This window comes from Citrus sinensis, chromosome 5 (assembly GCF_022201045.2).
Source record: "Citrus sinensis cultivar Valencia sweet orange chromosome 5, DVS_A1.0, whole genome shotgun sequence".
Classification (NCBI taxonomy): domain Eukaryota; kingdom Viridiplantae; phylum Streptophyta; class Magnoliopsida; order Sapindales; family Rutaceae; genus Citrus; species Citrus sinensis.
In genome coordinates, this window is record NC_068560.1 from 19,076,774 (window position 1) to 19,091,572 (window position 14,799).

General features: G+C 34.4%; 1 protein-coding gene across 1 annotated transcript; it reads right to left on the reverse strand.

Annotated features, from left to right (window-relative positions):
• Positions 1 to 76: 76 nt before the first annotated feature.
• Positions 77 to 7,099, reverse strand: LOC102620527 (probable disease resistance protein At4g27220). The gene is made up of 7 exons (XM_052441171.1): positions 6,925 to 7,099; positions 1,228 to 3,942; positions 1,058 to 1,113; positions 860 to 942; positions 448 to 775; positions 275 to 295; positions 77 to 154 (listed from the first exon to the last, which is right to left on the reverse strand). The coding sequence occupies exons 2-7, from the start codon at positions 3,905 to 3,907 to the stop codon at positions 77 to 79; spliced, it is 3,246 nt and encodes a 1,081-aa protein (XP_052297131.1). The 5' UTR covers positions 3,908 to 3,942; positions 6,925 to 7,099.
• Positions 7,100 to 14,799: the final 7,700 nt, after the last annotated feature.

Genomic DNA, 14,799 nt, shown 5'->3' on the forward strand with positions numbered 1-14,799 from the left:
ACAAAATTAAGTTGTAAATGAAAATATGTATCCAATCTCCACAGTCTTTCCCTGCATATTTTATGGACAAGATTAATCACGGCATTTTATATTTTATTTCCAAATTAGTATGCTTTGCAGTAGGATCCCAAATATAAGTATCAAATCGATTACCCTTTGAAACACATAAATGAAATCTGATACTAAATCCAATATGATTTAGCTAGGAAAACAGAGATGTAACACACATTAATATAGTTCTTCTCAAATTATACATCAAGCTAATATGTAATACCTCCAAACTAGGAAGTCGTACCTGGCAGTTAAAGATTAAATAACTAATTAATCAATTAATGGCATAATCAATTGATAACTAAATTAGAGGTTGATATTAACTAAATTTGAAGGCTCAAGGAAAAGACAAATTAAGTATTGTGACTAAAATTAATTTTTTTATTAAAAAAAAACCTTTTCGTCAAAGAGAGGAGGAGGTTGCATTTCAGAATGATTGGTGTCTTCTGGTGAGCTCGTAGAGATGAATCTTAACATATTACTGCAACCATCAATGTTGAGGTTTAGCAAAGAAGGGAATTCAACAACTAAATCTGAATGAATATGTCCCGTATTGGCAAAGCTTGTTAGTTTTCGAAGCCATTGGAGCCGCATGGAGTGTAGTTTAGGAAAAACCTTTAATTCAATGAACTTTCCTTCATCTCTTTCTGACCACCCCGTGGTGTCGACTATCCCTTCCATTGACGAACAATAACTTATCTCAAGATATTGGAGTTGCAAAAGACTATTAACCATAGAATACGAAAACAGATACTTCATATGATCACAACCGTCCACGATCACCGTTGTTAAATTTTGACAACAGTACATTCCTTGATTATGATCGGGCCATATCTTTTTGATGTTTCTTAATTCCCTGAGATTCAATTCCTCTAAGCTCGGAAGACTAACCTGCAAAGAAAACCGTACATTTTTGTTCCTTCAAGTACAATTGTCTAGTATAATATTCTTTTGATGATCGAAGATAATATGTTAGTCAATTAATTATTGAACGGAAAATTATCACCTTAGGAGCAGGATCATCATCAGCAATGATTTCGTTGAATCCCAAAGAATCGGGTCCTATAAACAAACAAAAACAATATACATAATTAATCTTTGTTGTTTTTTTTTTGTTGGTCCAAAATAATTGAGGAGAAGTCCATAATCCCACCAATACTTAACTTCAACACTTACCAAAAATCATTTCCAGTTTATAGCAAGAAGCCACTTCTACTTTTTGAAGCCGCAGTAGGTTTTTGGCTATGGAGAATGAGAAAAGTTGCTTCAATTTCTGAGAGTTGCGTACTTTTATAATCCTTAAGTTGCTGAAAGACTGATCTTCTGTGAGTTGGCTGTCACATATTGTCTCCAAATTGTTCAAATAGATAAGAGACAATGACTCCAGCAAGGGGAAGACTTTGCGACGAACCCGTCCAACTGAACCGACAATATGTAAAATCTCAGAACAAAGTTTTACTTGAAGATGCTTCAATCGTGGAAAACCTTCCCCATCATCTAATTCATGAACAACATTCTGAACACCCTTCAGTTCGTCTAGATTGATATCTTCAGTTTTCTTCAGCAACATTTTCATCCCATAATTCTCCAAAAGACTGCTAACATTTGCTAGCCCACAGAGCTCCACCAATCTTGATGTTTCAGAATCAACGCGCTGCACGCCCAACGCTTCTCCTATACATATCCTGTATCTTTGCAATTCCACAAAGACCAAATCCTGCGGCAGAATTTGGGCATCCCGAACTTGTATCTCCAAAGTAGTTAGCTTTGACAACCCCTTCAATTCAGCAAGACTGGCATTTCTTCCTCCTTTAACCTTATCCCACTGCGAAAAGCTGTCACCCATATATAGTTCTTTCAATCGAGAAAATTTTGATATGACATTTGGTGCTATCACTACAAGGCTCCTACAATCGCTCAAATCTAGCAACTGTAACCGCGTCAATTGTCCAATCTCAAGTGGCAACTGCTTAATTTTGGAATCTCGAAGGCTGAGAATCTCTAATTTCTTTAGCTGTCCAACTATTGCTATATCTTTTAGTCCACAACCATCTAAACACAATGTTTGAAGGTTAATGAGGCGACCAAGTGATGAAGGTAATGAAGAGAAATGAATTCTATTAAGACTTAACACTTTGAGTTCTTCCGTCCCTTCAAAAAAGAGGTCTGAAATTTGCATAGAGACAGGGGCTATGCCCTTTGTAATCAACAAAAATAATTGGAGATGGGGACATTGCAACCTTTTAGGGAGCTCCTGAATATCTCTCCGAGGTAATGAAATAGCAATTGGATCTTTCTGTATTGTCTCTTCCATCTTTTTCTTCACGTCAGCAACATTTGGAATATTAAACATGCGCTTCTCTGCGGCAATTGATACAGCAACAACATGAATGACGTCACACATTTTAACTTCATCTTTTGCATCATCGTCCAACAATAAGCATGAAGATTTGAGATTGTCGATCAACCGATGCACTCTACTCCTTGCTTCTTCCAGTGTGTAAACATTTTCAAACAAACCCCAACCCACACCATATCTCAATAAGTCATAAACTTGTATAGCATGACCTTCACTGTATAGACCACAAAGACAGAACAGAGATTTTGCCTCCTCACTTTCCAAGAAGTCATAACTCAATTTTATGGAGGTGTACACATTTGCTTGCATGCCATGAATTAGTCTTGCATCCGATCTTCTTAGCTGATTCAATGCATCTTTCCAAAAGTCAAGCTCCTTAGTTTTCAGAGCATTTGCAACTGTACTCAGTGCAACAGGCAAACCTCCGCATCTTTTAACGATCTCATTTGCTATACTTTGAAAAGCAGATATTTTAGTTGAATCACCCACTATCTTCTCAAATAACTGCAATGCTTCTTTTCGTGGCAAAGCATCGATCGGGAAATTTTTCTGGGAATTCATATCAATGCTCAATAAATCTTGCTTTCTAGACGTCAATATTATTGTGCATCTTCTCTGATCATCCTTTCTATCTTTCTCAGCAACATCTCCAGAAGGGATTCCAACCGCATCCAACTCAAGTCTTGTCCAAATATTATCCAATATAATGAGGACCCGCTTCTCTTTCTTCAATACTCGACGTAGTCGATTTGCTCTGTCGAATATATTCTCATTCAACTCAAACTTTATGCCTAAATCAGAAGCGAGTTTGTTTTGAATTTGCTGATTATCTGATTCATGTGTTAGCTCAGCCATAACGACCTTATCGAACAACTTATCTTCCATCACTTGCTTTCTAACTTGCCTGACTAGCGTGGTTTTACCCACGCCGCCCATGCCGTAGACCCCAATTATGTTGAGCTTATCATCCTTCAACGCCTCCATAACATCCTGTAATACTTTCTTTCTTGAATCAAAGGCCTCGTTATCTTTCCCGCCCATAGGTGCTTCGATATCTGGAGGAGGATCGTAGGAAACATCACCCTTCAGTTCGTAGCCTTTTTCCATGAGATTAGCAGCATCTTTTGCGGCATTTGCTGCTCGTTTACTGAGTTTGTAACGAGACAACAAATTTGGACACAATCCTTTGAAGCAGGACTTCTTGGCTCCATCTTCTTCGTCAATGATAGATTTTGCAACCCCCTCCGTAGATTCAACCCTACTTCGCCAGTCTTGGACACCCTGATAAATCTCTTTCCCTTGTCGGGTAGCATGATAAACATGTTGTTGCACCATTTCGTTTATACCTCCCAACTCCTTCACTTGATCTTTCAGCTCTTCTATGTAGCTCTGGTACTTGAACACATAAGAGATCTGCCGCATAATCGGTTCGAACAATGCCTTTGCGCCTTCTGATATAATGCTTGAAAAAACACCTTGACAGAATTCTACAGCCATTGCCTGCTGCTTAACGATATATATGTAGTTTTTGGCTGTTAAAAAAAAAAAAAAATTGGATTCAAATAAATTAAATGAACTAGAGGGGAAGAAAAAGAAGGAAACGACAACAAACAACTTTTTAGAGAAAGGTTTGACGGGCCCAAATGGAAAACCAACAACTTTTTGAAGAAAGAAAGCTTTGGAAGATAGATGCAAATTAACCGTTGATAATACTACATAAGAACACAGAAGTTAACAATAAACAGTAACTTAAAACTCATGAAAATTAAATGGCGAAATGAAGACAAACAAGGGATAGTTTTTGTTGGACATTAAGAAACAACTGCTATCAAGATCAAGGATTAGAAATTATGCTATTAAAAGAAATTATTAAACAGTTTAGAACAAGTTCACCTCTTTAATTATCTAGGATCAGAGTTTATGAGCTTCCCTATTGGCTTTGGATGTATAAGAACAACTTTAATGAGCAAAAGATCACTGTTAACTGCAGAGGAATGTGAGTAAAGAGTTTATGGGAGTGAAGCAATACCACTGAATTGTAGAAGAACAAGACTTAAGCGTGCGTCCCGTGTTTCGTTTTATTATATAAACAGAACACATGTTCATTTTTAACAAATTGATCAATAACTCTATTAGCTATTTAATTGATATTGTAACCAATTTTAAGAGAATATAATAATAATCCTTCAATGCATAAATTTAGAATTAGATTTTTTCTAACTTCTTATTTAAATATAAATCTCAATGGAAAATTATAAAAATTTAGAGATAAAATTTTTCAATCACCAAACGGAAAAACAGGGGAATGAAAACAGAGGAATCTTGTTTTACTTTTTTTTTTTTAAACCTTAACTCTTGTTTTGATGATAGTGCTCGTGACAGCAGCAAAAATTTCTAATGGAAACAACTCAATTTCAGAAGAATTTATTCAATTGACTCTGTACTTGAACTCGTTGGATTGGTTGATTTATGATTGACTGAATTTCAATTCGGCCTAAAAGATCTTTAACCAAAGTTTAATGGCTATCATCTACTCCTTAAAAACAAATATGTATCTTTTTTAGATTTGACTGAATTTGAACTTGCTGGATTGGTTTTTTTTAGATTATTAAAATGGGGCACTGCAAAGTAAGTATTCTAAAATCTGTATGTTGCTTTAGAAAAAGGGCTTTTCCTACTGATCTTTAGTCTTCAAGTAAACTTAGATACAAAGTAAATCTAAAAAAATGACAAACAAACAATGAAATAAACGACAACAAACTGGCAATTTTGATACAAAGCCAACAGATACTAAAATTTAGGACTTTTTTTTTTTCTTGCTTTCTTTTGTTGAAGGATTAGAGATTTTGGTATTACCAGAAGGTTTCAAGGGTCTGAGAAGTTTTTCTTTTCTTTTTTTTACCTTTTTATGGAAAAGGATGCAAATTAACCAAAGGAAATAAAAAGAGCACAGGCTTTAACAATGAACAATAACTTAAAAAGTAGATGGAAATTATGAAAGAACAGATGTCAAGATCAAGGATCAGGGATTCTACTATCAAAAAAAAATTATTAAAGGATTTAGAAAATGTGCACCGAGAGTTGGTGAGCTTCTCTCTATTCACTTGAATATTTAAGAACAACTAAAAAGAGCAAAAAGATCACTGGTAACTGCTGAGGAATGTGTGAGAAAAGAGTTGACGAGAGAAATAACAATGACTTGCAGAAGAAAAACCATTAATCAAGCACCCCTTTTTATATCCTGTATTTGGTTATGGTTGCCCTCTTGACGCATGCATAGAATAATTATGTGCATTTTTTTTTTAATCCGCATGCACTTTAATGATTAGTGCTCCTTTCATAAAGCAGATACCAGAAACACAAATATCATTTGAGAGAGAAACTAAACAGCAAATCATCAAAGTAAGATCAAGAATATATGATTTGGTTAATGCATATTCAAGAACAAAATAATAATAATAATAATAAATTAATAAAGTTTGATAATTGTATTGCCAGCGCTGCTTTTTTGTTATTTCATTTGTTCTTTCCGCAAATGATGCTTGGTTAAAATTAAGTTCCACATGGCCATTACTAACAAACTGTGTTTGTGTTGACAGAAACATGAAATTCACATCACACAAAATTGCACTATCAATTCTTAAGAGAACATAATAATAATCACTCAACGCATAAGGGTAAATTTAGAATTACATTTTCTAATTCTTTTTTATTTAATAAAACCCCAATGGAAAATCATAAAAATTTAGATATATAAATTTTCTTTACCAAACAAGAAAAAAAGGGGGAATGAAAACACAAGATTTTTTTTACCTCTTTTTCATCTTAACTCTTTTTCTTACATAAATTTTTTTTATGGGATTTCGGGCAAACCAAAACAAAAAAATTTCAATAAAGAGCAAGTTGCTGAAATTGATTTATCTTGTTTTTCAGGCTATCTTGTGACGTGATGATATATAATGCTCGTGAATGCTAGAAAATTTCTAATGCAAACAACTCAATTTGGGATGATAAGCTTAATTTTGCAAATGATGAATGTAAATAACTTTTTTTGATTAATTGAATCTGTAATACTCTTACCCTATTCTAAAATTTGTAGGTTGCTTCAGAAAAAAAGGGTATTTCTCACTCATCTTCAATCCTCAAGTAAAATTAGGTAAAAAGCAAATCTAATAAAATAACAAACAAATTAACAAAAAAAGAAAAAAAACAACATTGATTTTGAGACAACTGATACTTAAACAGCGAATTCTTTATTCTTTTTCCCCCCCCCCCCCCTCCCCGCGGGCTCGAGGATTAGAGTCTTTGCTATTAATAGAGAGGTTTTAAGAGTGAATAAAAACCCGTGCTAGTAATAAGAACACAGACCTTACAAATGAACAATAACTTACAACTCAAGCAACATAAATGATAAGATTAAAACAAACCGGAGAAATTTTTCTCGGAAAATAGACGGAAATTAAATAAGAACTGCTGTTAAAAGAAATTATTAGAGGATTTAGGAGCATGTGTACCTCTTTAATTATTTGGGATCAGAGAGTTGATGAGCTCTCTATTCGCCTTGATTATTGAGTAAGAACTGGTATTAAAAGAAATTATTAAGAACAATATATTGTAGTGAGCAAAAGATCACTGTTAACTGCAGAGGAATTTGTGAGTAAAATGCTGAAAAGAGCAGTAACAATGAATTGCAAAAGAAGAAGACTTAACCAAGCACCCCTTTTATACCCGATTTTTAAGATTTAATTTTGAAGTTCCCAATCAAGAACAAAGACGAAACTTTAATAAAGCATGCAGTGAGATACAAGAAATGGATAGGGCAAAATACCTTACGAAGCGTTTCATATTTTCTAATGAAATAATTTAGTTGAAGTCTTCGACGAACAGATACTTGTTGTGCTTGAATAATTTTGGCATATACATTACTTGTATCCTGCGAAATTGAAAAGCACATTGATTTACAGAGCTTGTTAGTAGGGAAAAGCTTCGTAAGATGCCTGATAAAAGATAAAGCAAAAGCCTGAATGAAGAATGACATTTTAGAAAGAAACTAAAGTGCAATCATCAAAGTAGGATGAATAGTGAGTTGATCAGTTATACTTTTTGTTATTTTAATTGTTCTGTCCACAAATGATGCTTCGTTATTACTAATTCCACATGGACATTATTTAGAAACTGATCTTATGTTTAACAGAAAAATAAAAACTCGTCATCATACAAAACTGCGTGAACAAATCTTCAATTTGATTATTATAAAATAAAGAAGTTTCATTACTAGATTATGCGGACGTTAATGTTAGAGATCTCATCAGATTATCATATAATTTACCAAACGCTTTGAGAAGAACAAGAATGAATTAGTTAAAAATTTAAAAATAAATAAATAAAGAGTACATGCAAATATTGTTACTTCCAATCACCAAACTGAAAAACAGGGGAATGATAACAGACGAGTCCCTGATTATCCTCTCTCTCTCTCTTTTCAATCTCTCTTTACGTTATGATTGAATAATTGTATAGAAAGTGTGACGGTTGCTGCAGCATTATGAAGTCAAAATTGAGAACGACATTAAATGATCAATCTCTTTATGTATTTACTCGAATGTCTGATAGTGTTCAGACTTGGATTTAATTACAATATAATTAGACATAAATGCATATTTTTTAAATTTTATCACAAATTTTATTTTTAACTCTATAACTATTCGTTATTTAGATATAAATTTTTGCAACCACCAAATAGGAAAACAGGGAAATGAAAACAGAGGAGCCTGTCCTAAACCAGAAGTAGGTGTTTTGCCTGAAAGTACCACTTTGCTAGCAAATCTAGTGGGTTTACTGAATAAATTTTTACATTATTCTATTTGATCTCTCTGTCTTTATCCTAAGCATTCTTGGTTGGGATCGCTGCATTGTCCTGTAATCTGTGTGCCTTTGTGAAAAGAGGAATGGGTAACTGTGGTTATGGGTACGTGAGAGGTCACGATGAGGGTAGATTGGTAATTTTGAGGAGCGATTTGCTTGCATAATTCAAGGCATGGACGGAAATGTCCCTGACCAAAAAAAGGACTATCCATATCTGAATCTGAGCATCAGAGGACATATTTGATAAATAGATATACTTACTAGAACTGTTTTTGCATAATAACTAAAATATTTATTTTTATATATTTGATAAACGAGCTCACTATTGATAGAACTTATTAGATACTACAACTCAAATAACTTCTTGTGCTTGATTGAGGTTTTTATATATTCGTATGTTTGAGATTTTTTTTTTTTTTACTTTCTAAGAATTAACTTCTACCTTGATTCTAAAAGAAATATATAATTTTACAAATAATTTAGTAAGGCGTTTGGTAAATAATAACTATTTGAGAATAAGTTTTAAAATGGTTTACTATACAAATCTGGAAAATGAAAATTAAAAGTGCAAAATGTTCACATAATGAAAATTAAAAGTGTAAAATGTTCACATACAATGACAAAAATATACTTATTTACTTATTTGTAATTTATTTTGAATATTGTTGTTTAAATCATTTTTTTTACTTACTAGATTTTTTAAGAGCATTCTATTTTCTTTATTACATATTTAAATAATTTTTTATTAACTATTTTAATTTGCAATAAAATTAACTTCAATATTTTTGTAACTGAAAAATTTGTTATGTAGTTCGTGATATAGCAAATACTAACATATTATTAAATTGATTAATAAATTAAGTGCAAAAAAGAAAATGCAAAAAATTAATCTTTATATAAACTTTTATGTGCATAAAACCGTTGTAATCAAACTAGTTCATAGCAATATAATATTATATACATGTGTGTAAAAAAATATATATAACTATAATATTATCCACTCATTAAACTTGCTGCACTATTATGCAGACACTCTTTTTCCTTTTCTTTCTTTAATAGCTTCAATGGGAACAACCTCATCTAACGACAAGTCCATTCTTCAACTAGAATAGAGTTGGTAGTAGATATTTTAGTACTCTCAAACGATGCCCAAACAGTGTCACCAGTGATTGTTGTATTAAAAAACATTCCATTTAATTTTTCCTCTGACTCTGGGTCGATACCTTTTATGCAAAATCTATTTACTTCAGGAATTTTCTACATATGTAGATATCATATTAAAGTGAATTCAGCTCCTATATTATTGACATTAAAATTTAGCCAAAGGTAAAAAATTTCCCTTTTTATTTGTCCCTCAACTATATAGTCCCATTGTTGGTTATAAGCTCGCAATATGCAAGGGAAATGAAGATCTATTAAAAACTTCCCCATAATATTAAACATTAAACAATATCAACATTTTGTGCATATGGTGCCTCTCCAACAACTTGATGTACATTATGTTGCTCGCTGGAATATGACTACTTATTAATTAATTAGCAAGACTTGCGTTGCGAGTCCATGCTTTTGTTGTTTGGATGGAGGATGTGCCATCTTTTTTTTATTTTAGATGCTTTGTAAGACTTCTGATTTAATGATTGAGTGCAGTCAATTAACGAAAGCTTACATATAGTATTATGTAGGTGCTGAGATGTCTGTTCTGGATAAAGTAGATATATTTACACCCAAGCCAACGGAATCAAAGCCTTTTCGTTAATAATATACACGGTAATTGTTTTTGTTAAATTGATTTCTGGCTAACAAGATCTTTTTTTTTTTTTTTTTTGAAAGGGCTAAAAAGATCTTTGAAAGCATTCAAAGAAGCCGCCGAACTCATAGGAAAGCCATGATTAAATATACGGCGAAGCAAGCGAGCTCGTTTGTTAATCTCTTGATCACTCATAAGCTTTTATATACCGCTCACGATATCATCCTTTTGAATCGATTTTGATTGATCATCAGAAATCATGTCCCCACCTTGAGATGATTGATCACCAATTTGGCATTGTACTGTTGATCAACTCTAATTGGCCATGCTAAAATTGGGAGCCCACAACCAATTGCTTCCACAGTTGAATTCCATCTACAATGAGATAAAAATCCACCCATTGATTGATGACTTAGTATCAATAATTGTGGCGCCCACCTATCTATTATCAACCCCCTTTTACCGACTTTACTCTCCAAACCACTGGAAAAATAACTGCCTTCTACTGGTCTGTCTAAGCCGATTAAATGAAGCGGAGGATCCAATCTACCTGCACTAGTTTGAATTACCCAAATAAATTGTTGATTTGATGCTTCTAAAACATTGGAAAGGCTGAATACTCATCCAATGTGGGACCCACTTTGGTACCAAATTATATGTATAGCACAGATCTACGTGATTTCAAATCCAACCATTAAACGATCTCATTTTCAGTCATGTTAGATCTCTGCTGGTTGGTTCTCGTCTCACGATCATGAAACACTTAACCGACCAATTTGTAAAATTGTTCAGGTAACAATAGGCCCACTCCCCACACCGGCTTTCCCATTTGATTGGCTAAATAATTAATAAATGGTCCGTCAAAATCATTACATGTGTGAAAGAGAAAATGAAGTTGTTTGTTTCTAAGGAAAATTATTTTTAGAGAAAAGATCACGTTTATTTCTTATTGATTTTTCTTAACCTTTTCAATTGAATCAACTCAACTTATATACACGCACAAGATCACAGCTTAAGCTAATTACATTCTGTTATACACACATACGAAATGACTGATAACAAGCTTAACTATCTTGAGCTGATCTGGCAACTTGCTTAACTAACTCTGATGAGCTAGCAATGCTGAGATGTTTGACTGACTGAGACTGAAGCTTCTTCTCCTTCTTATTCCTGCTCTCTGTGAGCTCAGCATATTGAACTTCCTTAACAGCCCCCCTCAAACTCAAGGGGCAAGGCTGCACATTGAGCTTTGATCTTAGATAGTTAAAATGGACAAACGAAAGAGGTTTTGTCATGATATCAGCAATCTGTTCTTCACTGGGAATGTATTGAATTTTCAACTCCCCTGCAATCACTTTGTTTCTGATGAAGTGTAAATCAAGCTCGATGTGTTTAGTTCTAGAATGGAAAACAGGATTATGTGCAAGCTCAGTGGCACCGGTATTATCACACCAGACAGTAGGTATCTCTGAACAACACAAACCAATCTCAGAAAACAAAGATTGTAACCAGCTGATCTCTGCACTAGCTGAAGCTAGTGCCCTATACTCACTCTCAGCACTAGACCTAGCAATGACTGATTGCTTCTTGGATGACCATGAAATCAAATTATTACCTAAGTAAATGCAATAGGCTCCAACAGATTTTCGATCATCTAAATCACAAGCCCAGTCTGCATCAGTGAATCCAGTAATCTTCATTTCTCCATTTTGAACAAACTTAAGTCCATAATCTTGGGTAGACTTTAAGTATCTAAGCACTCTCTTACAGGCTATAAGATGTTGCATTGTAGGACTTGAAACATACTGACTCAGCTTGTTTACAGCAAAGGCAATTTCTGGCCTTGTTAAAACCAAATACTGCATCCCTCCTACAATGCTCCTGTAATGTGTGGCATCAGCAATATATTGGCCTAGATATCCTTGAGCTTCCTTCTGCAGCTTAATTCCAGTACTCAGAGGTGTGTCAATCTCTTTACACTCAAGCAACTGAACCTTAGTCAATAGATCTCTTATGTACTTTCTCTGAGATAGATAAATGCAATTTGCATCATATAAGACTTCTATGCCAAGAAAATAAGAGAGAGTACCCAAATCATTTAGTGCAAAAACTGCATTGAATTTGGCAATGAAAGATTCTAGCTCTGCACTATCTGGTCCTGTGATTAAGATGTCATCAACATAAATCAGTACCAATATCATATATGAGCTGGTATTCTTGATGAACAGAGAAGTGTCAGCTCTTGAGTTTTCAAAGTCCCACTGTAACAGACAACTTCTTAACTTTTCATACCAAGCTCGTGGAGCTTGCTTGAGACCATAAAGTGACTTATGAAGTTTACACACAAAGCTTGGTTTTTGACTGTCAACAAACCCTGCTGGTTGATCCATAAAAACTTCTTCTGTTAACTCCCCATTAAGGAAGGCATTATTAACATCTACCTGCCTGATTTGCCACTGATTCATAACAGCCAAACTAATCACTACTCTAACAGTAGCTGGTTTTACCACTGGGCTAAAAGTTTCAAAGTAATTTACCCCTGCAATTTGTTGAAACCCCTTAGCAACTAATCTGGCCTTGTACTTGGCCAGACTTCTATCTGAGTTATGCTTAACTCGATACACCCACTTGTTTCCAACAACCTTCTGACCATCAGACCTTGGAACTAAAGACCATGTATTGTTCTTGAGCAGAGCACTATATTCTTCCTCCATAGCTTCAAACCATTTAGGATTCTGCATAGCTTCTTCTACAGATTCTGGCTCTTTATGAACAAGAGCTACATTATATAGCTTAGGTTTAAAAATGCCAATCTTACTTCTAGTGGTCATAGGATGTGTGTTTAAAGGAGTTTTGGATTGTTGTGTGTTTTCTGGAGCTAATGTGTCTTGATCTGTTTCAGGTGATGTTTGAAAAATGGAAGGTCTGTTGGTAGTGTTTGGTTGAACTAGTAAAGAAGTATTAGGCTCTGTATGAAATTCTGTATTAGGCTCTGTGTTAGTGATTGGTAATGTGTTTGTTTGGGACAATAGATGAGAATTGTTGTGATGATTAGGAGAGACTGAATGACAAGAACTGCTGCTGGTGGAGCTTGCAGAGTTAGGATTATGAGTGCTGTTATCATCTGAAGTTAAGAATACTGGCAAAGTGGATAGATGATACACTTGCTGAGGAGTGAAAGACAAGTTTTGACATGAGTTTGATTTATTAGAAGCAAAAACAGAATCTGAGGAATAAGGAAAAGAAGACTCATCAAAGACAACATGTCTTGCTATATAAACCTGACCAGATGGATGCAAACACTTGTACCCTTTATGAGAAGGGCTGTACCCAATGAAAATACATTTGCTAGAATGATAATCAAACTTATGCTTGTTATAATCTCTCAAATATGGATAGCATGCACAGCCAAAACACTTAAGCATTTTGTAGTCTGGTTTATGTTTGAATAGTTTTTCATATGGAGTAAAGAATTTCAGAGTTGCAGAAGGCAACCTGTTAATATGGTAAACTGCTATTTGAAAAGCTTCCCACCAAAAACTCAAAGGTAATTTAGCTTGAGCTAGAAGTGTGAGTCCTAACTCAACCACATGCCTATGTTTTCTCTCAACTACCCCATTTTGGTGATGTGTATAGGGACATGAGTGTCTGAACATGATTCCATTTTGGTTTAGAAAACCAGTAAATGCTCTATACTCTCCCCCCCAGTCAGATTGCAGCATTTTAATGGGACATTGAAATTGTTTTTCAGCTTGCAATCTGAACAATTTGAAGACTTGGAGGGCTTCTGATTTCAATTTTAATGGATAAATCCAGGTGTATCGACTGAAGTCATCAACAAAGCTAATATAATAGACATAACCAGCTTTAGAAAGGATAGGTGAAGGACCCCATAAGTCAGTGTGAATTAGTTCAAGTACCTGGGATGTTTTGGTTTCTGAGACAGGAAAGTGCAACCTGTGACTCTTTCCCATTTGACATGCCTCACATATATGTTGTGCAGCTTGGTTAATAAGAGAAGTTGAGAGATTAATAGTTTGATCAGTCTTAAGCAAATGCATGAAGACATTATGATGAGGATGACCAAATCTTCTATGAAGAAGATCAACTTTATTGACAAACGAATTACAAGATGAAACATCAGTTTGAGAACAAGCTTTAGAGCTTGAGTGTTTATTCTGAACATTATTTGCAACAGGAAAAGAAATATGACATGTTGACAACATAGACAAAGGCTGATTTGAAGAAACTTGACATGTGAAGGAAGATGACTGAGATGACTGAGAAAAAGACTGAGATGACTCTGATGATTTTAACAGCAGCCTATACAATCCTTTCTCAGCAAGACCTTGCAGAAGCACTTGTCCCTTCAGTAAATCCTTGACATAACACACATTGCCAACAAATTCAATGGAAATATTATTATCAGTGGTCAGTTTGGATATGCTAATCAAATTCTTAGTAATTGAGGGAACTAACAAAACATCCTTGAGTGCTATAGGTGTGTGTTTGTAAGCAGATTTGAAACTGTTATGATTAAAACATGCATCACCAACATGAGTAATAAGCAAACCTTGTCCATTGCCGATGGTCAATTGATCTGAGCCTTTGAATTCTTCTCTCACATGCATATTTGCCATATTGTTGGTAATATGGTGTGTAGCTCCACTGTCAAGATACCACCCTTCATCAGTAGAGCCTTCAATATTTGCAACATAGGCTTCAGGCAGAGTAAAAGCCTCTGATGGATAAGAGCAAGCAGGAGAATAATTCATGA